General features: G+C 42.7%; 1 protein-coding gene across 1 annotated transcript in view; it reads left to right on the top strand.

Annotated features, from left to right (window-relative positions):
• The first annotated feature begins 13,673 nt into the window (after positions 1-13,673).
• Positions 13,674-24,602, top strand: part of LOC148010282 (short-chain dehydrogenase ptmH-like) — a 56,822-nt gene continuing 45,893 nt past the window's right edge. Inside the window, exon 1 of the mRNA XM_087672754.1 lies at positions 13,674-14,111. Coding sequence (XP_087528880.1) covers positions 13,721-14,111 — 391 coding nt within the window. The 5' untranslated portion in view covers positions 13,674-13,720. The remainder of the gene's footprint in view (positions 14,112-24,602) is intronic.

Here is a 24,602-nt window from a genome sequence, read left to right as displayed (position 1 = left end):
GAGCTTGGCTTGCTTTCTTGAGCTCCTTACCACGAACAAGGCTCTGATACCATGTCAAGATTGTGGGAGAGAAGGAAGGAGTCTCACTTGTAGCTTTCTTGCTTGCACAATGGGAGAATACACACAAGGGTGGAGGCTGAAAACAGTTTTCCTCTTCTTAGTTGTGTAAGCCAAAAAGAACTCTAATACAAAGAAATAGAAGAACCCTATATATGGGTCTCAAACCAAAGACAACTAACTAAGGTGGCATACTAACTGAGCCACGAAGTAGAGTAGATAAGGATAGCTGTCGTCTAGCTATTATTCATGGGCGGTGTACCAACTGCATCTACAACTGACAAGTCGGTGTCATAAATGCACAACGGTCACCCTGGCATATCACGAGTGGAGCTCGATATCTCAACATCTTGTGCATGTCGTCCGAATAGACTTGCACTCAGTTATAGCCTGAGAAGCCATCCAAGAAACTTTAGGCTTCCTTTCCTACCACTCTCTCTAGAATGTGCTCAGTGTATGGTAATGGATGGTTGTCTCTCTTTGTAGCTACATTGACCTTTTTAAAGTTCACGCACACTCAAATCTTTCCATTCTATTTCATGACTATCACAATAGGTGATACCCATTCCGTGTGCTCTATCTTGTAAATGAATCCTGCAACTAGTAGCTTATCAATCTCTTCATTCGTTGTGCATGTGTATGCTTAGGATTCATTGCGTATGGTCATTGCTTAATTGGTAGTGCATCAAGGGTCATAGGAATATTATGAGTCATTATACTTGGATATATTCCTTTTAACTCACCTAAGGACGATGCAAACACGTCAAAGTATCCCCTTATTAAGAGATTTATGAGATTAGTCTCTTCCTCCTTAGTTAGGTCAGCCATTATGTACACGGGTCGAGGCTTGTCCCCTTTCCTTGCCAAGTTCACTTCTTTAACTCTGGATGATCCTTCAATGGGCTCACTTGCTTGGCCTTTCCACTTGGCTCCTACTAACACTACTATTCAATTAGCCTTCCTAAACTTCGTGAAGCGCTTGGGCAAATCCTAGGTTTTCTTTTGTCAATCCGCTTCCTTCTAAAAGACTTCAACTATTTCCTTCTCTCTTTCTTTAGCCTCTTGTGTCTTGGGTGGATTGAGAGGCCCCCCTTGGTGCATTTGGTCCTAGAGTTGAGGCATTTTAGGGTCATTATCAGATTTTACATCTTCTGACTCGGATTTGTACTCATAATCCTCACTAGAAGAGCTATCTCCCCTAGTAGTTGTAGCTTGGAGGCTAACTCCACTCCAAATAATGATGTGGTCACAATCTACCTTGACAACTCCTTCATTCACTCTAAAAGCTTTGACCTCTCGGGGTTTAGAATCTACCCTGATTTGCTCCATCACTCTTCCATTGATGTCATATTCTATGGTCTCCACTTCCTAATTGCTTTTCTCATTGATGGAACAATAGTACCCATACTCATCATTGGAATTCTTATACTCAAATTGTGCATTGTTTTCAGGGTTCCTATCCTCAAGTTTCTTCTCACTTGTAATGAGAGGCTAGTTGTCTAAAAGGTTCAAGTCATGCACCTTAGTTGTCTAAAAGGTTCAAGTCATGCACCTTAGTCCATTGTCACTCCTTACTCTCCTTGAGATCCTTAAGGGGCTTTAGGTTTGCAACTGGGTTTCCAGCTAGCTCACTTGTCAGGTTCTCAAGGATTCTATGGAGTTTCAATTTGTTAGTTGGGACATGATAGGTGATTGGTGTCCGTCAGTTGATGGAACTCCTAGCCATCATGCATAGCGGCACTATGGGTAGGTTAGAAGTTGTGACTTTGTTGGGTTTGCTAGCTGAGTATACAGCTTGCCTATATTCATCCTCATCATTTGAGAATGGTTGATCGATGATTGCCAACACATGCATCCAATCGCGCTCATCCTCAAGACAAAAAATGTACTTAGTTAAAGGCCCATAATCACTTCTGGCCTTTGAATCACCCTTCAACATGGCAGAGATGGCGTCTAGGTCCATTGGTGAGGTTTTCCAAGTGTCCACCTCTACTCGGACTGCTTCTAATCTAGTGCCTAAGAATACCAAGCCATTACCCCAATCCTCTATTACTCGGGCATTCCTCATCCAACGTCTGCCTAGTAGGATATCATAATCAACTCCCTTCACAACTATGAAGTTCATGGAGAATTGCATTCCCGCTATCTTTAAAGGCCAATCCTTTAGGACTGTGAAGGGTCTAGCCTTCATCCCATTCACTAGAGTGACATTGAACTGTGTAGTTTCTATCGGTGGGTTTCCCCAAACTTACAAGACTGCATAGCTAAGTGCACTAACTGCTACTCTTGTGTCTACTATCCCCTTTCGCATAGTATCCCCTAGGGCAATGATAGGTAAGAGTGTGTGCATCTTAGTGCCTTCCCAAAAGATATTCACTTGTGGGGACTTGGATGCGGCATTAAGCTTGGTATGTGCATCATGGCATCATGATCAAGCAAGTCTTACGGTTCATGTCTATTAGTTTATTCTACCCATTGCTTCAACCCTTGCCATAGTGCAAGGTCTTGCCTAAGCAATTCTCCTAGTGGCAATGTTACCGGAGTTGATATAAGTGTGTTCAGTAAATTTCCAACCGTCTTTCCCTCCTCGGCTTCATGGGATTCTTGCCAATGCCCTTGGTCAGCCTATCTATTCATGGCATCCATGCTTTGCCTATGCAATTGTGCATGTGGTGATGTTGCCTCCCCTGCTCTCAAGTACATAAAAGAGACTAGTGGGCTCATGGTTGAGAGTTCATTGATCTCATCCTCAATGATAGGCTTAGCATCTTGTAAGTGAGCTTATGCTTCTTCTATCCATTCCTTGATCTTATCCATAGCCTTTACTTGCTAGTTGGGATCATGGTACTCTCCAACCTTAGCACTTCCCTTCTTCCTCATCGTAGGAGTAGATGTTTTTGCTTTTGTATCAATAACCTGCTTTCCCTTTGTTAAGGTGGTCACTTTCTATTTTGAGTGTTACTTTTGCATCATTCCTCTTTTTTCTCCTTCATTGACTCTTCTTCCTTATAGAGGGTACATCTAGGTTGCTAGGTCTAGATAATGAGACATTGGTCTGCTTTGTTTGGGCTTGTGTCATGACATTTATAGGGATGGATGTGGCATTGTTGTCCAATGACTCAACACAAAAGAGTCCAAGTGACACAAATGGCATGATTGCCAAACTAGTGGAGGTTTTTTGCCTTGGGTAACTGACAAAAAATGTGTTTAACTCTGCATTTGGGACACCTCAAGTTGGCCTTCTCCCTATTTTCTTACTCCTTTTTAGGGCAATGGGATGAGATATGCCCTAGATGGCTGCACATCCAATATGCCATGGGCTCATGGTTTTGACCTCCTCCTAGGCCTCTACCTCTCCCTTTGCCTAAAGCCATGACTAGCACAGGCCTGAAGTCCATCAATATGGGATTGCCCTCCTCATTGTAAGAGGCATAAGGATTCATGTACGAGTCTTTCTCCAATGGTTCCTCTACAAAGTGCACTGGAGCATCACTTGGTGGATGGGTTATTATAGGTCCTAGCAATCTAGCAATTATTGTTGGGTTAATATCGATCCTTGGAGTAGTTAGCTTTGAATTTTTAGGTGCAAGTAGAGCCAAAGGGGCTCCTCTTCCAAGGTAAGGCTGCCGAACTCCTGGATAGTATGGCTAAGCATAGGGTTGCTGATATGGCAATTGTCTTGGTAATCGACAATGCATAGCATCATGCAGCATGAATCTTTCACAGTTGGCACTAGGACCGGGATCTAGGATCACGACATTAAGATGGCTCCCTCCACAATGCACACAATGTACGTGAAGTCACATTGGCCTTCCTATCGACTCCTATAGTGTGGTTAGCTCATCTATCACTTGGGTTTGGTTGACATGTTTTCCTTTATCTTGTTTGCTAGGAACTGATCATTCGCTAAGTGTTGTGGTTCTCTCGCTATTTCTAAATATGTTGTTCCCTTGTTATGTAACCCAAGAGCTTCTCTTTGCGAGCAAGTCATCCACTTGTGTATATCCCTTTGTAGGTTTGAGTTGCTCGCTAAGGCCTTATGGAGTTCTTCATTGCAAATTCCACTAATGAAGATGGTGGTGACCACTCTCTCATTGGGTCACTCAATTGCAAGTATCCTCTTGTAAAGACTCCTCACATGAGTGACATAGTCTCGTATACCCTCTTTGTCTCTTTGGTTGACATTCATCAGCTTAACAATGAGGTTATCAGAGTATCATGATTCCAAGAATCACTTGATGAAGATATTCTTCAAATTATTAAAATTATTGCGTTCGACATTATCTAAATTGGTAAACCAAGTTCGTCCTTTGTCTCCTAAGCAAAGACCAAATGCGTATGCCCGTTGAGCAGGGTCCATGAGGTTGTTAGTCTCGCACACCTGCTCAAACTGCATAATGAATCTATAGGGGTCATTACTGCTTGATATTTGTCATGTTGCTTGGCAACTATGGGTATCTTTGTTTGGCTCTTAGTATTTGGGGTAACTCCTAGACTAGCTTAGTAATGATGCTGCCAAGGCTGTCCCACTTTGCTCAGCACTAGTATTGTCTAGCAATTGCTTTGTGAGTAGCTTGCTTACTGTAAGATCTACTTCTAAGGCTCTCTCTCTCTATCAACATTTTCTCCCGTTTTGAGCCCTTTGCTCCTAGCTATAGCTCACTATGTGTTGCAGTGCAATCCTTTCTAACCTTCTCTTCTCCTCAAGGTCAGCTATGATATTGCCTAGGTCTTCCTTGACGTAACAGCTCTATGGACTCATTTGCAGATCTGGGTTTCAATGATTATGGGACAGCTAGCTGTAGACCCTAACAGGACTTGGAATGATTAAAAATGGTCAATTTTGGTGTTGTGGACAACTCATCCGAGTCCTAGACTCGACCCAAGAAAAATGACCATCCGAGTGGTTAGACTCGTCGACCTCAGATGAGGGGTGCCCATTCAAGTGTTCAAGTCGATCGTCTGAGGCCTGAAAGATGGTGTGAGTCCGAGTGGACTCTTATTCGATTTGAACGTCTAAATGGACTAAAGGTACCTGGACATCCAAGTCTAAGGAGAATTCTATTGTTTAAGCCCTATGAGTCACCATCCGTGTAGCACAAGAAAAAATGTCGAATGGTACAAAATTGATTCAAATGATTCAATACACTACTTGCTACTACACCCAGGGTTCTAGCTTAATGCAACAAACATCAATGAAGACTCAAGACATACCTGGAACACCTGAATGCGAGGATACCATAGATTGTTGTTGCTGCTACCTCTCGACCTATAGCTCTCTATCTCTCTCTCTCAATCTCTCAATGTGCAAATGAGTTCTCTATTTCCCCTTTCTCACCTTTTGTTTCACTCCTTCTCCCCTTACTCTCTATTTTCCTTCCTAAGCATTAAAAATCTTTTTCCTTTCTTTCTTTGTTACCCTATTTCCTGATTATACAGAGACTTACCTTTTCCTTCTTTTCTACTTAATTCCCAAACCTTAATGTCTCAAACCTTATCAAAATACACTTCTCCTACTCTAATCAATGCACAAAAGCTTCCTAAACTTGAACTATTCCATAAGAGAGATTGAATAGCCTCCGGCTCCCTCACTTCCTACCTAAAACCAAGTGTCGTTTCTAGCATTGGGACTATCTTCCACTTTTGATTTTTTCGAATTTCCCGTCTTGGTATTTCTGAGGGTTAACAATGAATATTGCTTGACCTTAGCTGTCATTGTGAAGGCACTATCTTATGACTATCGCCAATGTTCTCACAGTCATAATCAATTTATCAAGGTGCTGTCTCATTGGTTATCCATTTGGTTCATCCATCATCCTTACAAGGTAATCAACGATATCTAGTTAATAAGTATACTTTTTGGATTTATCAGTTGATTCATTGCATGTGATGCATCAATGACAATGCATTAGCCAGTGATTACATGTATGTTGTAATGCATAGCCACGATTGTGTGTGTGCACATTCTGCACTCAAGTATTAATCATTGATAGTCACATCAATGATTATGTGTGAGTTGCACAATGTGCCATCAATGTTTTTTGAACATGAAACTAATTATTATTCTACTTACAATTAATGTAGTTTGCTTATTTGGTTCATCTAATTGTTTCATCCTTAGTTTAGCAAAGGGAATTAGAATCGTCATGCTCAATTTAGTAAAGGAAACTAGAATCTTCATATATACAATCTTTCAAAAGGTTAGAATTTACCTTTTCTCTTTGTTATCATTGTCAATAATAAAGAAAAGAAAAGAAAAGAAAAGTATATATCTTCTTAAAAGACGTAGGAATGGCACCTTCCTCCCCATAATTATAAAACCACAAAGAGACTTATGATAGCTCTTTGGCATCTTGGTTATATACCTTCTTGATAATCCATAGAAAATTCTCACCGTACTATGCTCAAGCTAACGGTCAAGCCGAATCCATGAACAAAATCTTAGTGAATATCCTAATGAAGGTAGTCTTTGCTTCATGCAATGACTAGGACAACAAGCTCGTGGCAGTTTTATGGGCATATATGACAGCCTACAAAACAGCCATAGGATAGACCCCATTCAAATTGACCTATGGAATTGATGTGATTCTACCATTAGAATTTTTTGTTTTAAGCTTGAGAATAGAATCTAGGACAAATAGGAGAGCAAATAAGCATGGACAAATCAATTGATAGAGCTAGAATGCCTATGTGAGACTCGTCTCGTTGCAACCCATGCCCTAATTTGCGAGAAGGCACGACGCAAGAGTCAGTTTGACAAACATGTCAAACAACAAGACTTCAAGCAAGGAGACCTAGTCTTGCTGTACTTTGTTGAGGGACACAACCAAAATATGAAATTCAGGGGATTGGGACCTTTCAAGGTTTGCAATATCAGTAGAACAGGCAATGTCGAACTTGAAATCCTAGAGGGGGAGAGCATAGGTTTTTTCAACGAAAGTTGCATAAAAAAACATTACCCTCTGTCACATCCACTCCATGAACCTCCGATGATCGAACCAGCAATGAATGTGAGAGCTTCACCAATGAAGTCCAAGGAGGAGGATGAGGAAGTAGTAGCACCAGCCTATCTGAGAATAACATTGACCACTCGAAAGGCATTAACCTTTGATGCACTAATTAATGAGGGAGTTTCCTCTAACATCTTCATGTATGATCATTGGACCGCTACAGGTCAACCCCAATTGCAACCAACCAATGCAAAACTCAGCCTATTTGGGGGGCAGCCCTATCCACTCTTGGGGAAATGTAAACTAATGGTTTCGATCAAGACTGAGAGCCTACCCATCATCTTTTATGTGCTACCTAACAAAAAAAGTGTTGGCAAGGAATCATTATTGGATCGTGTGTTCAAAAGCAAGTTGACTGTAATGTTGATTACGACTCGCAGTGCATCCACCTTACCAATGACATGCCGTCAAGATTTTCGAGTATGATTGGATATATGTGGCCCCAATTTCATTTTAGGGTATTAGCCATGATAAAAAATTGGCCATTAGATGACAATATCATGCTACACCCATACTTGGATAGAATCCTAACCAAGGAGAAGCTCCACGTTGCAAGACGAATCAACTCAAGTGACCTCTTGACCGACATATTGACTTACATCACATAAGTGGGCATTTGTCCACAGGACACGGACTATCATGCAACACTATAGTATAATCCAAAGTTTTATGACTGGCTCTTGAAACAATAAGGCATACTAAGAACACACTGAAGGCCCTTCAACATTTACTTCTACAATCCTAGGGTGATTTTCATCATTTCCAAGGGGGAGCAGGTAAAGTGGAAGGTGAATGAAAGATCAAAATAGGAATTGAACTTCAAAAGAAAAAATGATAAATGCAATTTTTTTCTTCTTTTAGTAAATATGTTCCATGAAGTTATTGCATGAAATGTATGGATCGATTGATGTGAAAGTTCTCATTTTGTGATTCATACATTTCATCATCTAATAGTGTTTTTTCTAGTTGCTTTATCTTCTATGCAAGAAATACCCTTTAAGGAGAACTTATTTAGGGCTATTATATAGTGACAGGAACCCAAATGGCATGGCAATAGGATAAAACCAACAATCTCCCATTCTTCTCGAAGGAGGAACACAAAAAATATGGCTTGGCCATGGAGATACGTGCCTTCAACTAGCTAAAATACCACATCATCCATAACTTGGGGGAGTTGGTGATATTACAAGAGGCAATCATGCAGATAATAGAACAGTGTAATCTTGCTAGGTACCTGGAGAAGGTGGGGCAAGACATAGACCATGGCAAAATGCACTGAGTTTCTAAAGAGCTTTGATACCCAAAAGAATAGCGGCATGGTAATATTCAGGCAAGGAGATGTCATTGGAGGGTGGAAGTTGAAATTAGCCCAGAAATTGTGGAGAAGGCCTTGGGGCTAGTGGACAAGTCGAAGAAGAGGCTGAATAAAAATGTTTTTGGGATGCTGGGAATGGACAAGAAGAAAGTCTACGTGAATGACATAATCAACTTGGCTGATATCCTCGAGCCCACCATCAGACTACAAACAAAGATGCAACTTGGCTGATATCCTCGAGCCCACCATCAGACTACAAACAAAGATGGTCCACACCCTCTTCTCAAGTCAAAGGTATAATGCCCTAATGACAAGAATAGGAGTACCCTTGATGGAAAGCCTTATAGCAAATGCATTGGACAAGGTGAATTGGAATGCCTACGCTCGAAAAACAATTCAAACATTAGATAAGGTGCTAGCAATAGTACCAAGGGCAACAGGGGGAGAGTCTCTAGCTACAACATCAATGTCAGCGAGGAAAAAATCAGTGTCAAAGGCATCAACCGAAGGGTTTGTAGGGGTACTGGGAGCTATAATCTAAGAAGCCTTGGGGGAGATGGAAAGAGAAGAAGTAGTAGAAGAAACCCCCTAACAATCACCAATCCAAGAGAAGCATCACTCCCCCACTCTAGTGAGCCCTCCCGCTTCATTCTCAATAGGGAATGAGAGGGAGGAAGAATTCAATAGAGATCAATAGGAGAAGGCAGAACAAGCCACTAAGGAGAAAGAAGCCGACTGCCCCACTCAACAGTAGCAAAAAGCCTCAAGTGAAAGACAAAGCAAACATTAGGGCTTCGAGAGCCATCAAGCCAAGGAGAAAGAAAAAGGATCACACTGAAAATCCCTATCAGGAGAACCAAGTCCATCACGGAAGAAAACAGGAAATTGCAGAGGGTGAAAGAGGAATCCAAGAAACTTGAAGAGGAGCTCAAAAAGAGACAAGAGGAAGATGAAGAAAGATTGAGACAAGAGGAGGAGAAGTAGATAGCTTTGTCCATTAGAAGATCAGTGGAGCAATCCTCCCAATCTCAAGAGTTAGCTATGATTAGCTCCACATGAGAGGACGTGCCAAGCACAAGTACTGCCGTGGAGGAGGGGGTGAAAAGATCAATTCTGGAAGGCAAAGGAAAGGCTCCTTACACGCAATTCCACTAGTCATGGCCTTGACACCCACTCAATGCAAGGAACCCTCGAGGGGGAAGTTAATGAAAGCAATGTCATGGCTTGGATGCAGTACCTCATGAGCAAAGTGCAAGAACTCGCACCTGCACTAAGCGAAGGAGCCCTACTTGCAGGAACTAAAAGGCCAAGCAACTAATGTTGAATCATACAAAGTGTCGAAGGTACCCAACTTGGAAGTATCAACTACTTTGGTGCCCTCAACCATGCGCAACACAAAAGAGTATAATGTGCTGGTAAAAGAACCACAAAGCCAACTTGACAAGATGTCTAAAGAGAAAAAGGCTGCACTCGTTGAGCTAGAAGAAGAAAAGAATGCCTTCACAACCTACTGCTAAGAAAAAACAAGCCAGATGATCATAATAACTAGGGAGGTGATGGCATTAAAAGAAGATTTAAAGGCAAGGCGAGGCGAAGAAAGTCTAAAAGGATTATATGACGAAGAAAGGGAGAGCCGCATTGCTCTAGAGGCACAATGTGCTCTTGTATCTCAAGACAGGAAATGCCTTGAAGAAGAGATTGATAGGTTGAAGCAACAAAGATAACATCTATAAAAAGAACTACAAGAAGCAAAGGCACAAAGTGAGTAAGAAGAAAGGAGAAAGATGGCATAATTGCATAACCAACTCCACATAGCTCTTCATGAGCAGGAAATCCTAAAGGAATAAGTAGAGCATCGAAACCAAGAAAAAGAACAAATGAATATATTATTGTGAGAGCAAGAGTAGGTCATCATGACCCTAGCCCAATACTAAAACCAAGGTTTGGAGCAAATGAAAGAGAAGGAAAAAGAACGGGCAACCATGAATAATGATAGAATTAAATACTTAACTAACTGACTGGCCCATTCAGAGAGTGAACACGTCATGGCGGAACAAACCTGTAGCGGTAGAGATAAGGATGTTGGAGCAGCAAAGAGCCTTTTTAAATATAGTGCTAAATGTAACCCGGTCAAGAGAGAAAGTGACAATTGAGAAAGTCAAAAGGAAATTAGAGTTGGAAATGAGAGCAGTTAAACATGAACTCCATGCCAAGGCACCCAAATCTAGCACCATCTTGGGAGTAGAGGAGCAAAGAGCCCATTTAATCAAAGTTAGATTAACCATGCAAGAACTCGAATTGCTAGGGTTTAGGGAGTCAGAGCAACGAGCATAGCCTCTCCCTCAAAAATTGAGAGAGCCAACACTTGAAGAGGGGTTGGACTTTGAGCATGACCACATTGTAGAAGAGAAGCCATAAGAACTAAGCTCCCCTTTGCAACCACAAGCACAACTAGAATACCAAGGGGAGGAAGGCATACCACCCAAAAGAATGGTGGAGATGAGGCATAGGTGGAGAGAGTAGGTAGAACTAGTATGAAGAAAACTCTAAGCCAAGCCACTACAAGTTCCTCATGTGGCCATCCCTTAAGGAGAGAAGTGTGATCCTATGAGCTAGAGCCAAGAATTTGCAGTGTGGAAGCAATGGGAAAATCACAACTGTCCCTTTGAATTTGCCTTCACATTCCCTCGAACGTTGTACAGGGTGTTATCTCCAAGGGTGGTGGAGGATGTGATAAATCTCTAGGCAAGGCTAGGAAAGAGATGTTTAGAGGAGAGAATGAGACACCCCACAAGGCGGCAAACAAGAGCCTATGGATTATTGGGAAGACAAGGTAGTGGAGGTGCCCAAGAAAGTGAAAGGGTATGAGGCACAACTTAAGTAGCATAGAAATATGTGGGACTCTAACCTAGATGCCTGGATGGCTTTCTATAGCACCCTACCATATGAGAGGAATGATCCTACCTACATGCTTTACCCGTAGAGGATTGGAGTTGATTTCAATCGAGAGGTGAATGGTAGGTATGACTTCCCTATGATCTACAATGTGAGTGCCGCATCTCCAGAAGAATGCTTAACCTTCATTGAAAGGAACCTCCGCCCATCAATAGCGGGCTTCCTTATAACATTCTCCTCATGCCCAAATCTTGCTTTCATTACCACATGTAATTATCTTTGCCTTTTGCAAATACTACTAAAATAAAAGCCTACTATGGAGGAAGAGTGGTTACCAACCCTCTTTTTTGATATTAATGCAAGAATAGATAGTTGCAAAATGGCCTGTGAGAGCCACCCTCTTGCCAACATTTTGCATGAGTCTATTAAAAGATATGAGTGAGAATAGGTTCATTGGGTGCAACCATCCATTTTTGTCATCTACACCCCTCAATGTAAGAGTCAATTTGAAGGGCTATATGCAAAGTAGAGCCTTCCTAAGCAAATCTTTTAAGCCTCCCCGCAGCTTGGCCCTTGCCCATGAACAAGATGCCACTTAACGTGCTTCCTTGTAATTTAAAAAAAAGATAAAAAGAAAAAGTAAAAAAAAGAGATGAAGAGAAAGAAGTAAAAAAGAATAGAAAACAAAAAATGAAATCCCTCCAATTGCATTCTATGACTGTCACAACCACTGCACCTAGGAATCACCCTAGCCCCTCCTTCACTTCACAACTTAGGGCACATCAAGGGTGGGACATGTTTACAAGACCTGTCTCCCTAAGTCACTCACAACACCTTCCTTTACATGAACTGGGTCCTCAAGTGTAGGACAACACCTTAGGCTTATGATTCAGCCAATCTCTCAGTTCCACTATTACTTGCACAATGCACTACTACACAGTAAGGTAGACACACCCCCTAGGAAGTGCACTCTTCTTCTTTTAGGTATATTGTACGATAGCATGGCAAGCCAACAACTACGGAAGCCTCCTTCAACCAACCATCTATCTTCAACATCGGCAACATTCAAACCTTGCTTCACAGAGCGTCTCCAATATGACTTACCTTTCCAAAGGCCCCAAGAACCATTCCATACCGACCCTCAATATTTTTAGCTTGTACTATCGTGTGCCATGGGACTGGCACCCACTTGGGAGGGAGGTAATATTAATCATTAGAAGACTAAGATGAAAAATTTGGAAAAATTGAAAGTGGAAGATAGTCTTAAGGCAAGAGGAAGAGGGAGGACAAAGGCACACTAAAAAAAAATTTAAAGACGTGTATCACATGAAAAATTCTAAATGTAAAAGGAAGTGCACAATAATAAGTGCACCTTAATATTTTAGCAAGAAGAGCACCGGGCATGTTGTAATTTATTTTGTAAAAGAGCGTGGAGCTCTCTTCTATGCAAGTTGTAAATAATGAGAGGCACGGGCTAAGGCCAATGCTAATAGGAAGGAGGAGAAAAAAGAGTGGAATAATGAACAAAAGCTGGCAGACCAAAAAGGGAATGCCTGCCCAAGGAGGAGGAGATATGATATGTATAAAAGTCAAAAAGTGAATGGAGCTCATTCTTGGTGTGTGGCCAAACTTGCTCTTTTCTTGCTTCTTGCTCTTGTTTCATTCTTGTATATGAGAGAGGAAAAGAGTGTGCGTGTGAGAGCGAGGGACCTTGGAGAAGCTCTTCTTCTCCTCTCATCATCATCATCATCATCATTTTCTCTTCTCCTATCTCTCATGCTTATGACTATGGAGATTGAAGCTTGGAGCTTGGAGCTTGGAGACGGAGCTTGCTTGAGAGTGCAACTTGGATAGTGGAGCTACTTGTGGATTTGTGGGAGGAGGCAACTCAATTGGATTCAAATGTAAGCTCACTGCATTTGTGTGTGGGAGAGTGTGTACGGCTATGTGAGAGGTAACCATAGCTCTCGACTTGAAACGCTTGAAGTAATAAGTGATCTGGGGGTTTTGGCAGTGTGCTTGCAAGAGTGATGACTACTTTGAGAATGTTGATAACGACTACTAGGAAATACCTAATATAATAATGCTTTTCTTGCTAAGCTTTTGCAGCTATGAATGTTTTAATGCCATGTTACAATGCTTTTTGCAATAGTTTGCAATGCTTTAAGCCAAGAAAAACAGATAATGCATTTTGTAACAGTTTTCAATGTTTTTTACAATTGTTCTAGTTGAGAAAGCGTTCCTATTTCTCATAAAGTGATGATTAGCTAGCTGCACACGTAGAAAGCAAGGACCGAAGATTCAATACCCAGAGAGGACCCGGACGAATCCTACCGAATCCAGTAAATGGTATATATTTACGATACCTACTTCACTAGAAGGATGGTCAAACGAAACAGGACAGGCACAGGCAGTAAAAGAGAGAGAGGGAGAGAGAGCGTGCATGAAGAGTCCGATGGAGGCGGAGAGGCGGAATGGAGATGGAGGAGGAGACGTGGTGCTGATCACGGGATGCTCCAAGGGGGGCTTGGGCCACGCCCTGGCCCTTGCGTTTGCCCAGGCTGGCTGCCGTGTCGTCGCCACGGCGCGCTCCCTGGCCTCCATGGAGGGCCTCCTTGACGATGAGGATGCCAAGACCAAGGGGCAGCTCCGCATTGAGACCCTTCGGCTGGACGTGACCTCGCAGGAGTCCAGGGAGGAGGCCGTCGCTACCGTGCTGGATCACTATGGCCGTATCGACATCCTCGTCAACAACGCAGGCGTGCACTGCATTGCGCCTGTGGCCGAGATGCCCTTGTCCCTTCTCCACAGCGCATTCAACACCAATGTATTCGGTATCATCTCTCTCATATTCATGGTTTGAGTTAGTTAGTTAGTTAGTGTGTGACGCGCGCGCACGTACTCGCTCAATATGTCAGTCACGCCTTTGGAGTGTTAGTTAGTCAGTTAGTTTGTGTGTGTGTGTGCGTGTGTGCCCCGTCAACAATGCAGGCGTGCACTGCATTGCGCCTGTGGCCTGTGGCCGAGATGTCCTTGTCCCTTCTCCACAGCGCATTCAACACCAATGTGTTCGGTATCATATCTCTCACATTCATGGTTTGAGCTAGTTAGTTAGTTAGTTAGTTAGTGTGTGTGTGTGTGTGTGCGCGCCTGGGTGCGCACGTACTCGCTCAATATGTCAGTCACGCCTTTGGAGTGTTAGTTACTCAGTTAGTTTGTGTGTGTGCGCCCCTGTGAGTGCACATTACCGAATATGTCAGTTACACCTTTGGAGTGTTAAATGGTTTGTTCATCCATGTCGCGTGATTTCTCTCGACACATTGATATATCACTGCATATCACAAACTTATCTGGAAGAGATTTCTCAAGGACATGCAGTTCAAGGCTCCTCTGCTGTTTTCAATTATTTCATCAGTCCCAGCTCTATCTAGTAAACTAGTTAACTAAGGCACAGCTGCTCAGTCACTGTAGCCATTCCTAAAATTTCAGCTCTCCACAAGGAGGATGAACAGGGCAGAAGCTGGGAACAGCCAATCAGGTGCTGGGGCAGTCAGAATGGCTGTCTAACAGGCAGAAAATAGTGACCAGCAGGCAGGCGATAGTTGAAACTTTGAAAATGCAGCAGCTTGACTGGTCATGGGGTAGTAGAAGGGGCCGATCTCCACATTTGGGCTGGAAATGCAGTAGGTAGAAGCCTCTAGAAGTGCAGGCAGCAGTTGTAGATCACCACACCAGGAGCTGAAGAAGGTGGCAGGAGGTGGGTGATGATGCTGGCAGCCATGTTATGAGGTAGACTGAATGGGGTAGAATGGAACGGGATGCAAGTGACTATGCATACTATCTAAATGTAGACAAGGAACCAACTATGTTACATAGAAACACTTTTAGCATTAAAGTTTGCATTTCGGGGTTGTTTAATTGAGCTAATGAAGGTTTAATGGTCACAGCAATGCTAGGTTTTCAAATCATGTATCCTCCTTCCCCCCCTTAAAAGAAAAGAAAAGAAAAGAAAAACCAAAACACACACAACACACACACAGGTATGCGTGCGCGCGCGCACACACACACACAGAGTATACATGGCTCTTGACTCAATTCCTCAAGTTGTGCCAATAAGTGTATAATCCATCTTGATTGTCTTTTAGTTGTTAGGTTGTATGGGATCTCTTCCTTTACAAATCATACAATGGTGTTGGCTACCCAAAGTGTTGGGAATTCTTCACCTAGGGGTCCCTTATGTGTGTGAAGAGCTTGGTCACTAGTCTATCATGGTCCTAGGCCCTACCATTTTGTAAATGGACAATGGCTTCCTTCACTATGTTGGTATTCAAGATTGTTAAATTTATGAGGCATGCCTCTAGGGGTTGGTAATTGGGGGAGGGGTATTAGCAGCCATATCTAGTGGTTGACTTCTTCTGATGGTTAGGTTCTTACGTTTACTCACCATCTGTCATTGGAAATAGCATGAAGGTGCTTCGTGTTCAAGGTGCATGTGTTACACATGCTAGTAGCATCCATCTTGAGCAATGACCAAAGCCGCCATCAGATTTGTAGTTGCATCACTTATAGCTTCTTATGCTCTTCTAGCTCATTCTTCTGTGAAGGAGGCAGATTCAACATTGTTATGGAGAAATTAGAAGAAGATCTTCTATTTCCAAGTGCCAAGATTAAGGCGAATCTTCTCACTTCCTATTCTATTAGCTTGAGTCTTATCCCCAATACATCTATCCCTATTGGTTTGTTTGAAGATCACAAGCCTCTTTTATCCGTTCACTTATGAATCAAATTGAAGAGATGTTAAAAAAAAGCTTGGATTTGTTTGAAACATAATCTCCAAATCAACAATTTGGCAATGTGAGGTTACATTTGGCTATCCTCCTAGTCTCCTTCAAGCCTTGTTGAAATCCTCCTATAAAGAGAAATATTGGAAGGTGTAATATGACTCATTGTGTGAGTTGCGCTATCATTGTCATTGGAGAGTGATGCTTCCATGGTGTGGCAACCCTCTTTTTACCAACTCTTTTCATTGACATGTCCTTTAATTTCATGTAGGATCAAATTAAAGCTTGGGAGGCTCAAAATGAAAAGCACCTAAAAGTTAAATGTACTGTTACCCTCTTGCTATTAGCATTCTTGTATTTTTTATGTTTGTCATCTCCCAGTAGTGAGCTTTGTTAGAGTTTGATGGAGATAGTGAGCTTTGACTGTTCATGCATTTTAGTTTTCAGGTCTTGCACTACAGTACATTTCAGTTTTTTAGTGAGTTTAGTGTGTTTGCACTGCTGTTTAGTCACTTGACACCCAAGGCTGCATTCACACATGTATGGCAGTTTTAGGGGCTGACAATTTGTTTTTACCAGGTCAGTTGCATTAAAATCAGCTGCATGTAGCTGTCAGGCAGTTTTGGGGCTGTTTACAATGTAGAGCTGTTAGCCTGCCATATTTTGACAGTCTGCCGTCTCTTGGTTGTGAGCTTTGTTAGAGTTTGACGGAGACATTGGAGCATTGATTGTGTTTGCTCATTCAGTTTGTGTACATGTCTTCACTCAGTTAGTGTTAAGCGTGTTCACATGGTGTATGCAACCATTTTGTAGCCCTCCTAGAGGTTGCCCAACCCTATGATTGTGATCAGCCCCAGATGATGCTGTCATAATTTTTGTGTGCATTTATGGCTGGTTGGCCAGTTTTTGATTTGGCTGATCGCATATTTTTAGCCCATTTGGGGCAGTCGGCCAGATTTGGGGGCGTTAGGCTATCTATAGCACCCCCACCAGCTGGGGCAGATCATTGTCTTCTTTCTTCTGCATGTTGCACACTTTGTCTGCGTCTTTGTCTCCGTCACCATCTCTATCTCCAGTGCTCTTGATCCAATGCCCTCATTGATGTTGTGGGCTGCATGCAGCGATTGATCAGTCCATCATTGTATTCAAAATTCTTTCCAGATTTGTGCAAATTTCTCTTCCATTCCTGTTGTCTTTCTCTTCTCCTTTTTCTCCATGTTCGTGTTCCTCTTCCATTGCACACTCTCACAACAGCAGCCCCCCCTTCATTTTCAGCACATCTTATTTTGCAGATTTCAACACATTCTCTCCGTCAGCCTACATATTCCTTTGTCGTTAGCGTGATCCGGTGCCCTCATCAATGCCTTGGGCTGTTTGTAGGGAGATTGATCAGTCCAGATTTTATTCAGCATTCCATTTTCAGATTAGTGAAGATTTTTCCTTTCATTCTTTGCATTCATATCAATCACTCTTCGCTTCTCTCTTCGTGTTTGTGTTTCTTCTTTGGTTGTGCATTCTCAGATGGTATCAAAGCCAAAAGAGAGGATCTAGAGGTTGTACAAAGAGGATACCACAGATATCTTCCTGTATTTGTGCAAGTTTACATGCTAAACAGCCATCCAAGAGATGTTTGTGCAAGTTTACATGCGAAACAGCCATCCAAGAGATGGTGATTGCTGCCAACTGTTGGTGATGGCATTTTCAACCTTGACAACATCAAAACATAGAGCTATTTCCAACGTGTGTAGCATCTACAGCCTATTTTGTAGTAGTGTAGGTGACCACTCCTTTGCTTTTTGCTTAGGCAGCTCGATGTCCAAATGCAACAGATTCTTTTGTGTGTTTGTGCAAATACTTCGAAGGATAAATGGATTACCGGTTTGATTGGTTCGATGATAGTGATGAGGGCCATCAAAGCTTAGAATATCAATGCTCCCTTTGATTACGTGGTGAGAACTATTACAATCATCAAGATGGTGAGGAAGGGCATGAAGGAGACCAAAGATTGGAGCCCTAATCCAATAGAGGTTGGGACTTAGACAGGTCCAAAATATCGATGTAGTCGAGGCCTCATAGATCCCCACCTTCTCTCTTTGTTTCCACATGGGCTCCCATTGAGGGACCTTGCTTGGTTGTTATGACACCCTTTGTGTAGGTGCTTGTTCTTCCCACATTGCCTAAGAAGGATTATTTGGATGGCACAAACTACTCCCTTTGGTCTTGCAAAGTGGAGTGTATCTTGGATACTTTCAACTTATGGGATTTTGTCATTGCCATCCAGTGCTGAGACTAATATTGAATCGATTGATGAGTAAGTGGCTCTTTGAGGTAGGCTCAACTCTTGAGCCCGTTTCTCCCTATTTATGAGCTGCAAGGATTGAGTGCTTATACATGTTAGGAATCCACTCCGCAGTAGGGTTAAGACCAAGTTGTCTTTTTATACGAGGTCAAGACCTTTGCACATCGGTTCACTCTTAAGAAGAATCTCTGAATGCCATTTGTTGATGATTGTCCTTTCATAAAGGATTGTATCAACAAAATGGAGGAATGGTTGAATGAACTTGCATCCCTTGATAGGAAGGTATCATTTGAAGATATGGTTGTGACTCTCTTTACCAAGGATTGTGATGACGTGATCATCTCATTATTACTATATGTTCACTTACAAATTTTATGTTAATAACATTCAAATTAATGTTAACCTTCCACAACTTGCTATATTGACGATCTCAATAGGCTTTTGCATTTTCTCGAGCAGGCTTGCAAGGCTTTTAAAAAAGTCAGGTGGGCCGTCAAAATGAAAAATCCTCTACGAATAGAGGGCCTCACCATCATTTACCCCTCCTAGTTTTGAGGTGAGTCTCTTAGGGAGTTCATCCTTCTTAGGGTGAAGAACTCTCCTACAAGATAAAATCTCGGGAGTATCCTATGTATTGAGTGGATGGTCCTGAGAAACTTCTACTCTTGCTATAGAGATACTTAAAGACATAGAACCAGAACGCATCCATACAAAATTGAGTTGCTTGTTTTAGTTGGAGCAAGAGGTAATCCTTGATTGTTTGCTATTTTGTTCATGCTTTTGAAGAGATCTTGGAACAAAGCGCTTAATCTCTTGGGTAATTGGTCCTCTTATGGGCCCTACTTATTGTATAGATGAAGCATTGGGTTATGTATTATTAGTGAAACGTTTGTAATATTTAGATATTGGACTAACGTCCTAGCTTGGGCAATGTTAGTTTATGTTTTAGACATTTTTTGCTAATTGGACCATGTTATCCTTCATTGGGAAAAAATAGTTCATTAGTATTTGTTGGTCATTAGTTTGAATAAGTATTTCAATGCTGATTATTACTTGCATTTCATTTCATCCTTTTGATTCATAGGTTCTCAATTGCATCATGTTGCAACTTTCATACATCTTAAAACTAGATCAAAGATTGCAAATAAAATCACATTACATTGCAAAACATTGAAGACCACTAGTTGATGTGGATGTGAGTGTGTGCATAATTATGTTTATGATTGAAGTTTAAATGTTTGATTGCTTCATGGATTGCTATATTCCTTTATTATTGTGTTGCCTTATTACGTGTATTGTGGCGAGTAGCATCACACATCATTTAACCCCATGTGAATTACAATTTCTTCAATAGGGAACAACGATTTCCAAGTTTTCAAAGATATGTGGTGTTTTTTTCTTTGACACTAGCAATGCACAATCAGGTCCTAGCTCTAAGAAGAAGTCACAAGGGATAGAATGGCAATTTGCCAAAAACTTTTTAGGTGGATATATGCACTAGGAGTGTAAGGTTGGTCACATTGTGAAGTTTGGTGATGCCTCTCATATTAGTGACCACGTTAGGAATATCATACTTGGAGGTTGATACATTTGCCTTGCACAATGATGCTATCAATGTGGCTTGCTAGAAAACATAGAAAGCTTGCAAGTTCTCTTTAGGGCCCTTGGGAGACTAGAAAAGGTCGATGGGATTTTTTGATGTTACCATGTCAAAGTGACCTACTTCAAAGTGAATAAAAACGAGGGTGATTATGTAAACATGGTAACTACTTAGCCTAATCACATGAAATTTTATGTAATTACGTAAATATATGATCCTTGCTCTTGACTCATCTCCCATCTTCCAAGCACGATGTTTTCTACACTAGCCTACTTACCTCTAGGGTTTGGGACATTATACTTTGGGAGGAGTTTGTTCTATTGTTTTTGGAACATGGTTCTTAACACAAGGAGATAGGATTCGATAGGATTGGTGTCAGAATAGGCGACGAAGCAAAGAGATAGTAGGATTTGTGGGGAGAAACATAGAGTGTGTACTGTAAACAGTGAGAGAAGAAAAACTCAAAAAATACAAAAGAACAAGATGGTGAAGCACTGAATCATGCTATGTGTTGAGAGAGAAGAAAAACTCAAAAAATACAAAAGAACAAGATGGTGAAGCACTGAATTATGCTATGTGAAGGAAAACTAATACAGAAGAGCCGAAGTTCAGATTATGTCTGCACTGTCATGTTTGAATCAGGCAGTAGCACTTGAAGGAAATTTGGATAGTGAAGGGAATGAAATACAATCCTTCGGGCAATGGGCTATCGAAGTAATCACTGGAAGGTGAATGATAGTTGCCAAGGGAGCAAAGTGCAGTAGTCAGATGCCTTCAGGAATGAAGGAGATGATCAGTAGCTGTTGAGGGAGTGAAGCGTAGTCCTCAGATGTGCTAGGAAGTGGGCCAGGTTGCAAAATGCAAATGCTTGGGTGTGTAAGAGCTTTCAAACATAGGGAGAGTAGCCGAGATGTTGATGCTTGGATGAAGATGATGACACCAAATGTGTGGAGTGTCCCTAGGTTGCAAAATGCAAATGCGTGGGTCAATGGGGATGACGCTTGATGTTGGGAGTAAAGGCGCCTCTGCCTAGTTGCCCATGTATTACTACACTGACAGCATTTGCCACTATACACTGCAGGTGGCAGGCGCCTGTCACCATCACTTTATTCTTTATTCTTTTAGTGACAGTTTGAATAAAGGAAGGCTTGGTCACACATTGTGACTGTTGGAGTTCCCATTTTGTCTCTCTCTTTTTTGCTCTCGCTCTCTCGCCATAGCTCTTGCAAGCAAACTTTGATCCTTCTCACCTTTCAACTGGTATCAGAGCATGGTTGCTTGAGCATTCCGACTTGGTTTGTGACTCCTTCAACTTCCTATTGATTATCTACACTCATTGGGTCTCCTTCTCGGCAGCCATAGCCGATCTTCTCGAGCTCCCGTTACTCCTCGGTTTCTCAAGCACCTTCTCGGCCCCTTTGGGCACCCTCAAGGTATTGCATCAGAGGTATTTCTTCATTGGCTTAAGGGTTTCATTGAGTTCACAAGTCTACAGGTTTGAGAAGAGAAAGGGGGCAGCACCATTGAAGCTCTTGTACTTCATATCTCATCATAGACCTCTTGTGGCTACTTGAGGCTTCTTGTGTGTCTCCCTTGACACTTGGTAAAGCCCTTGAGCACCTTGAATCACATCAGCAGAAGCAACAAAACCCTCTAGTTAGCCAGCGTGATTTGCGCCAATTCATGGCAGCCCTTGGACAGCTCATCTTCCACTTGCTAGTGATCATGCTTGGACTCTTGGGCATTGTGGCACTACTTGGATTGATCCTTGGCATGCTTTGAGCCTTGTAGAGGCTTTGGGGCACTGATATTCAGCTCCAGTTTGATTGTATGAACAACAGACCTGCTGTCTATGTCTATAATTGACATTTACATCTACATTGGAGCTCTCTATGTTAGCAGAGTATTTGTCAGCTCATGTGTGAGTCTGAGCTTGATCTGGGCTGGGCATTTTTATTAGGTATTTTAGGTATTTTTTTGGTGTGGCATTTTATGCCATTGGGGCATTTTATGCACCAATCGGCCAGCATTAATGCTGTCCGACCAGCATTATTGCTCCCCACTTTTTCAGCCTATTTATACTCAGTGCTCCTCCTCAGTCATTATCATCATCTTCACCATCTGCAGACTCTGTGGAGAGAGGAGCCAGAGCCAGTGCCAGTGCCCATGTAGCCAGTGACTCACTGTTGTATGCGACTGTCTCGTGTTCAGATATATGGATTCCATTTCCCGTGCATACATCTGAGTTCTCATCTGTATCGTGTTCTTTTCTTTTCTCTTTTTGTCTTGTGTTTCAGCAGTTTATTTCAGCACATGTTTATGCTTCCACCGCTGCTCCACTTTTGACATGGTATCAGTTTTCAGGATTTGTGTTTCTGCAGTGTTTTCTTGCTGATTTCAGGACTGTTTTGTACCCCTGCTGATCAGGCGACTGCTGTCGCAGCTAGGCGACCTGTTTTGGGGCTGTTTTCAGCCTGCGTTTTCTGCAGTTTTGCCATCGCCTGCTGCCTACGCACCCTCTACTGCCTGCGTTTTTCATCTGCAGCTGCTGGCGACAGTTTTCTACCTATTTTTCTCCAGTTTACAGTCTGCGTTTTGCTGATTCAGTGTCTCTCGTGGCTGGGTGACTGTTACTTCAGGCCGTTTTTGCTGTTTTTGGCAGTTTTTGACTGATTTTTTGACTTTTTGCAGCAGATTTTGTCTTCTCTTGATCAGATTTTGGGTTCTATTGCATGTGAACTCTCATTTTCTGTAGTCTGTGCTTGTGTTTTGGCCGTGTTTCCTCTCTCAATTCCATCTCTTCTCTACTTCTCTTCTTATCCTCTCCATATGGCTCCTCCGTGCACTTCCACTGATGATAAGTTACATGGACCTGATTATCTCACATGGAGTGCTGTCATGAAAGCTTGGTTTGTGCAGAAGCGGCTATGGTACATCGTCTGTGGAGCTCTTGCTCGACCTCTCCGTCCTTTTCCTCTTCCTGAAGACTTTGATGAGGACAACCATGAGGAAGCGGTGCTCACATGGGACTCGGACGATGCCCGTGCTTACTCGGCGTTGCTTCGGTGTATTTCTAAACCGGTCTTACCGGCGGTTACCTCCTGTAGGACGTCTCCTGAAGTATGGCAGAAGTTGCAGCAGATGTACGAGGCACCTTCCACCATGCGGGCCGTCACACTTTATGGCCAGCTCTAGCAGATGAAGTTTGAGCCGAAAGATACTATTCAGTCTTTTCTTCTTCGTGTTACGCAGGTACAGGACCAGCTTCGGCACATGCAATCTGCTCTTCCCGAGGTGCATCTTGTCAGGACGGTCCTCTACAAGCTCCCCCCGGAGTTTGATGGAGTGGCCAATGCTTTGCGCGCGCAGACATCATCGACTCCTGTCAGTTTTACACATATGACCTCGATGCTTCTTGAGCATGAGGCATCCTTGAGATTATAGGGGCGACTTCCGGCACATTATGGAGGTGAGGCTTATGTAGCTTCAGAGAGGGGTGACGGGAAGAAGAAGTCGAAGGCCCAGTGTTACCACTATGGCAAGAAGGGACATTTGCGGAAGGACTGCAAGAAGTTAGCGGCTTCCAGGAAGAAGGAGCAGAAGACGAAGCGGGATGCTGACTCTACCGATGAGTCCTCTCCTTCATCAGACTCCGACTCCGATCCTCCGACCAAGGTGAAGTCCAAGGCGCGGAAGGGATCCTCTTCTTTGGATCGCGGGAAGGGCTTGGTGGCCCCTTCCTCGGCCACTTTCTAGTGGTGGTGATGAGGTCATCCCTCACGACTGTCTTGTGCCAGCGAGGGAGTGTGAGCGGGTGTTCAGATGGGGCAGCCGCGCCTCATCTATATTTTTATAAAGGTGCACAGGTTCTAGAGAGGGACGTCCTTGACGCATCGACTTCAGTCTGGCGGAATCAAATCCTGGAGTTGGGATTGACATCCAGGTTCATGCTGAGCTGGTTCTCTGACCGAGAGCGGGAGGCTTTCGTCTGGAGCTCACATGAGGGGACACTTTGGCAGTCTGGCTAAAGACGGGGAATCCATGGTCACCTATGTTCAGGGGCATTTTTGACCGGATGGTCTTGTATGCTACTGCGAGACATTGGTGATGGACACAGAGACATTCTATGATCTTCTCTGTTTTCAGGTGTTTGATACGATCGACATCGACATCAGGTTCTCTCCGAGGCACCTTGGTGGTGGCTTGATCACCCACTGCTTGGGTATCCATGGTTCTACTTGGTGGTTCTATAGTTTCTGATCCCTTTTCATTGTACTATTGTATTGTATCAGATCACTCATGATCTGAGAGAGGGTGTTAGCAGAGTATTTGTCAGCTCATGTGTGAGTCTGAGCTTGATCTGGGCTGGGCATTTTTATTAGGTATTTTAGGTATTTTTTTGGTGTGGCATTTTATGCCATTGGGGCATTTTATGCACCAGTTGGCCAGCATTAATGCTGTCCGACCAGCATTATTGCTTCCCACTTTTTCAGCCTATTTATACTCAGTGCTCCTCCTCAGTCATTATCATCATCTTCACCATCTGCAGACTCTGTGGAGAGAGGAGCCAGAGCCAGTGCCAGTGCCCACGCAGCGAGTGACTCACTGTTGTATGCGACTGTCTCGTGTTCAGATATATGGATTC

The sequence above is a fragment of the Lygodium microphyllum genome, chromosome 30, assembly GCF_053477565.2.
Source record: "Lygodium microphyllum isolate KBCC chromosome 30, Lygodium_microphyllum_v1.1.10, whole genome shotgun sequence".
In the NCBI taxonomy this organism is placed as follows: domain Eukaryota; kingdom Viridiplantae; phylum Streptophyta; class Polypodiopsida; order Schizaeales; family Lygodiaceae; genus Lygodium; species Lygodium microphyllum.
This window is presented reverse-complemented; position numbering and strand designations above follow the sequence as displayed.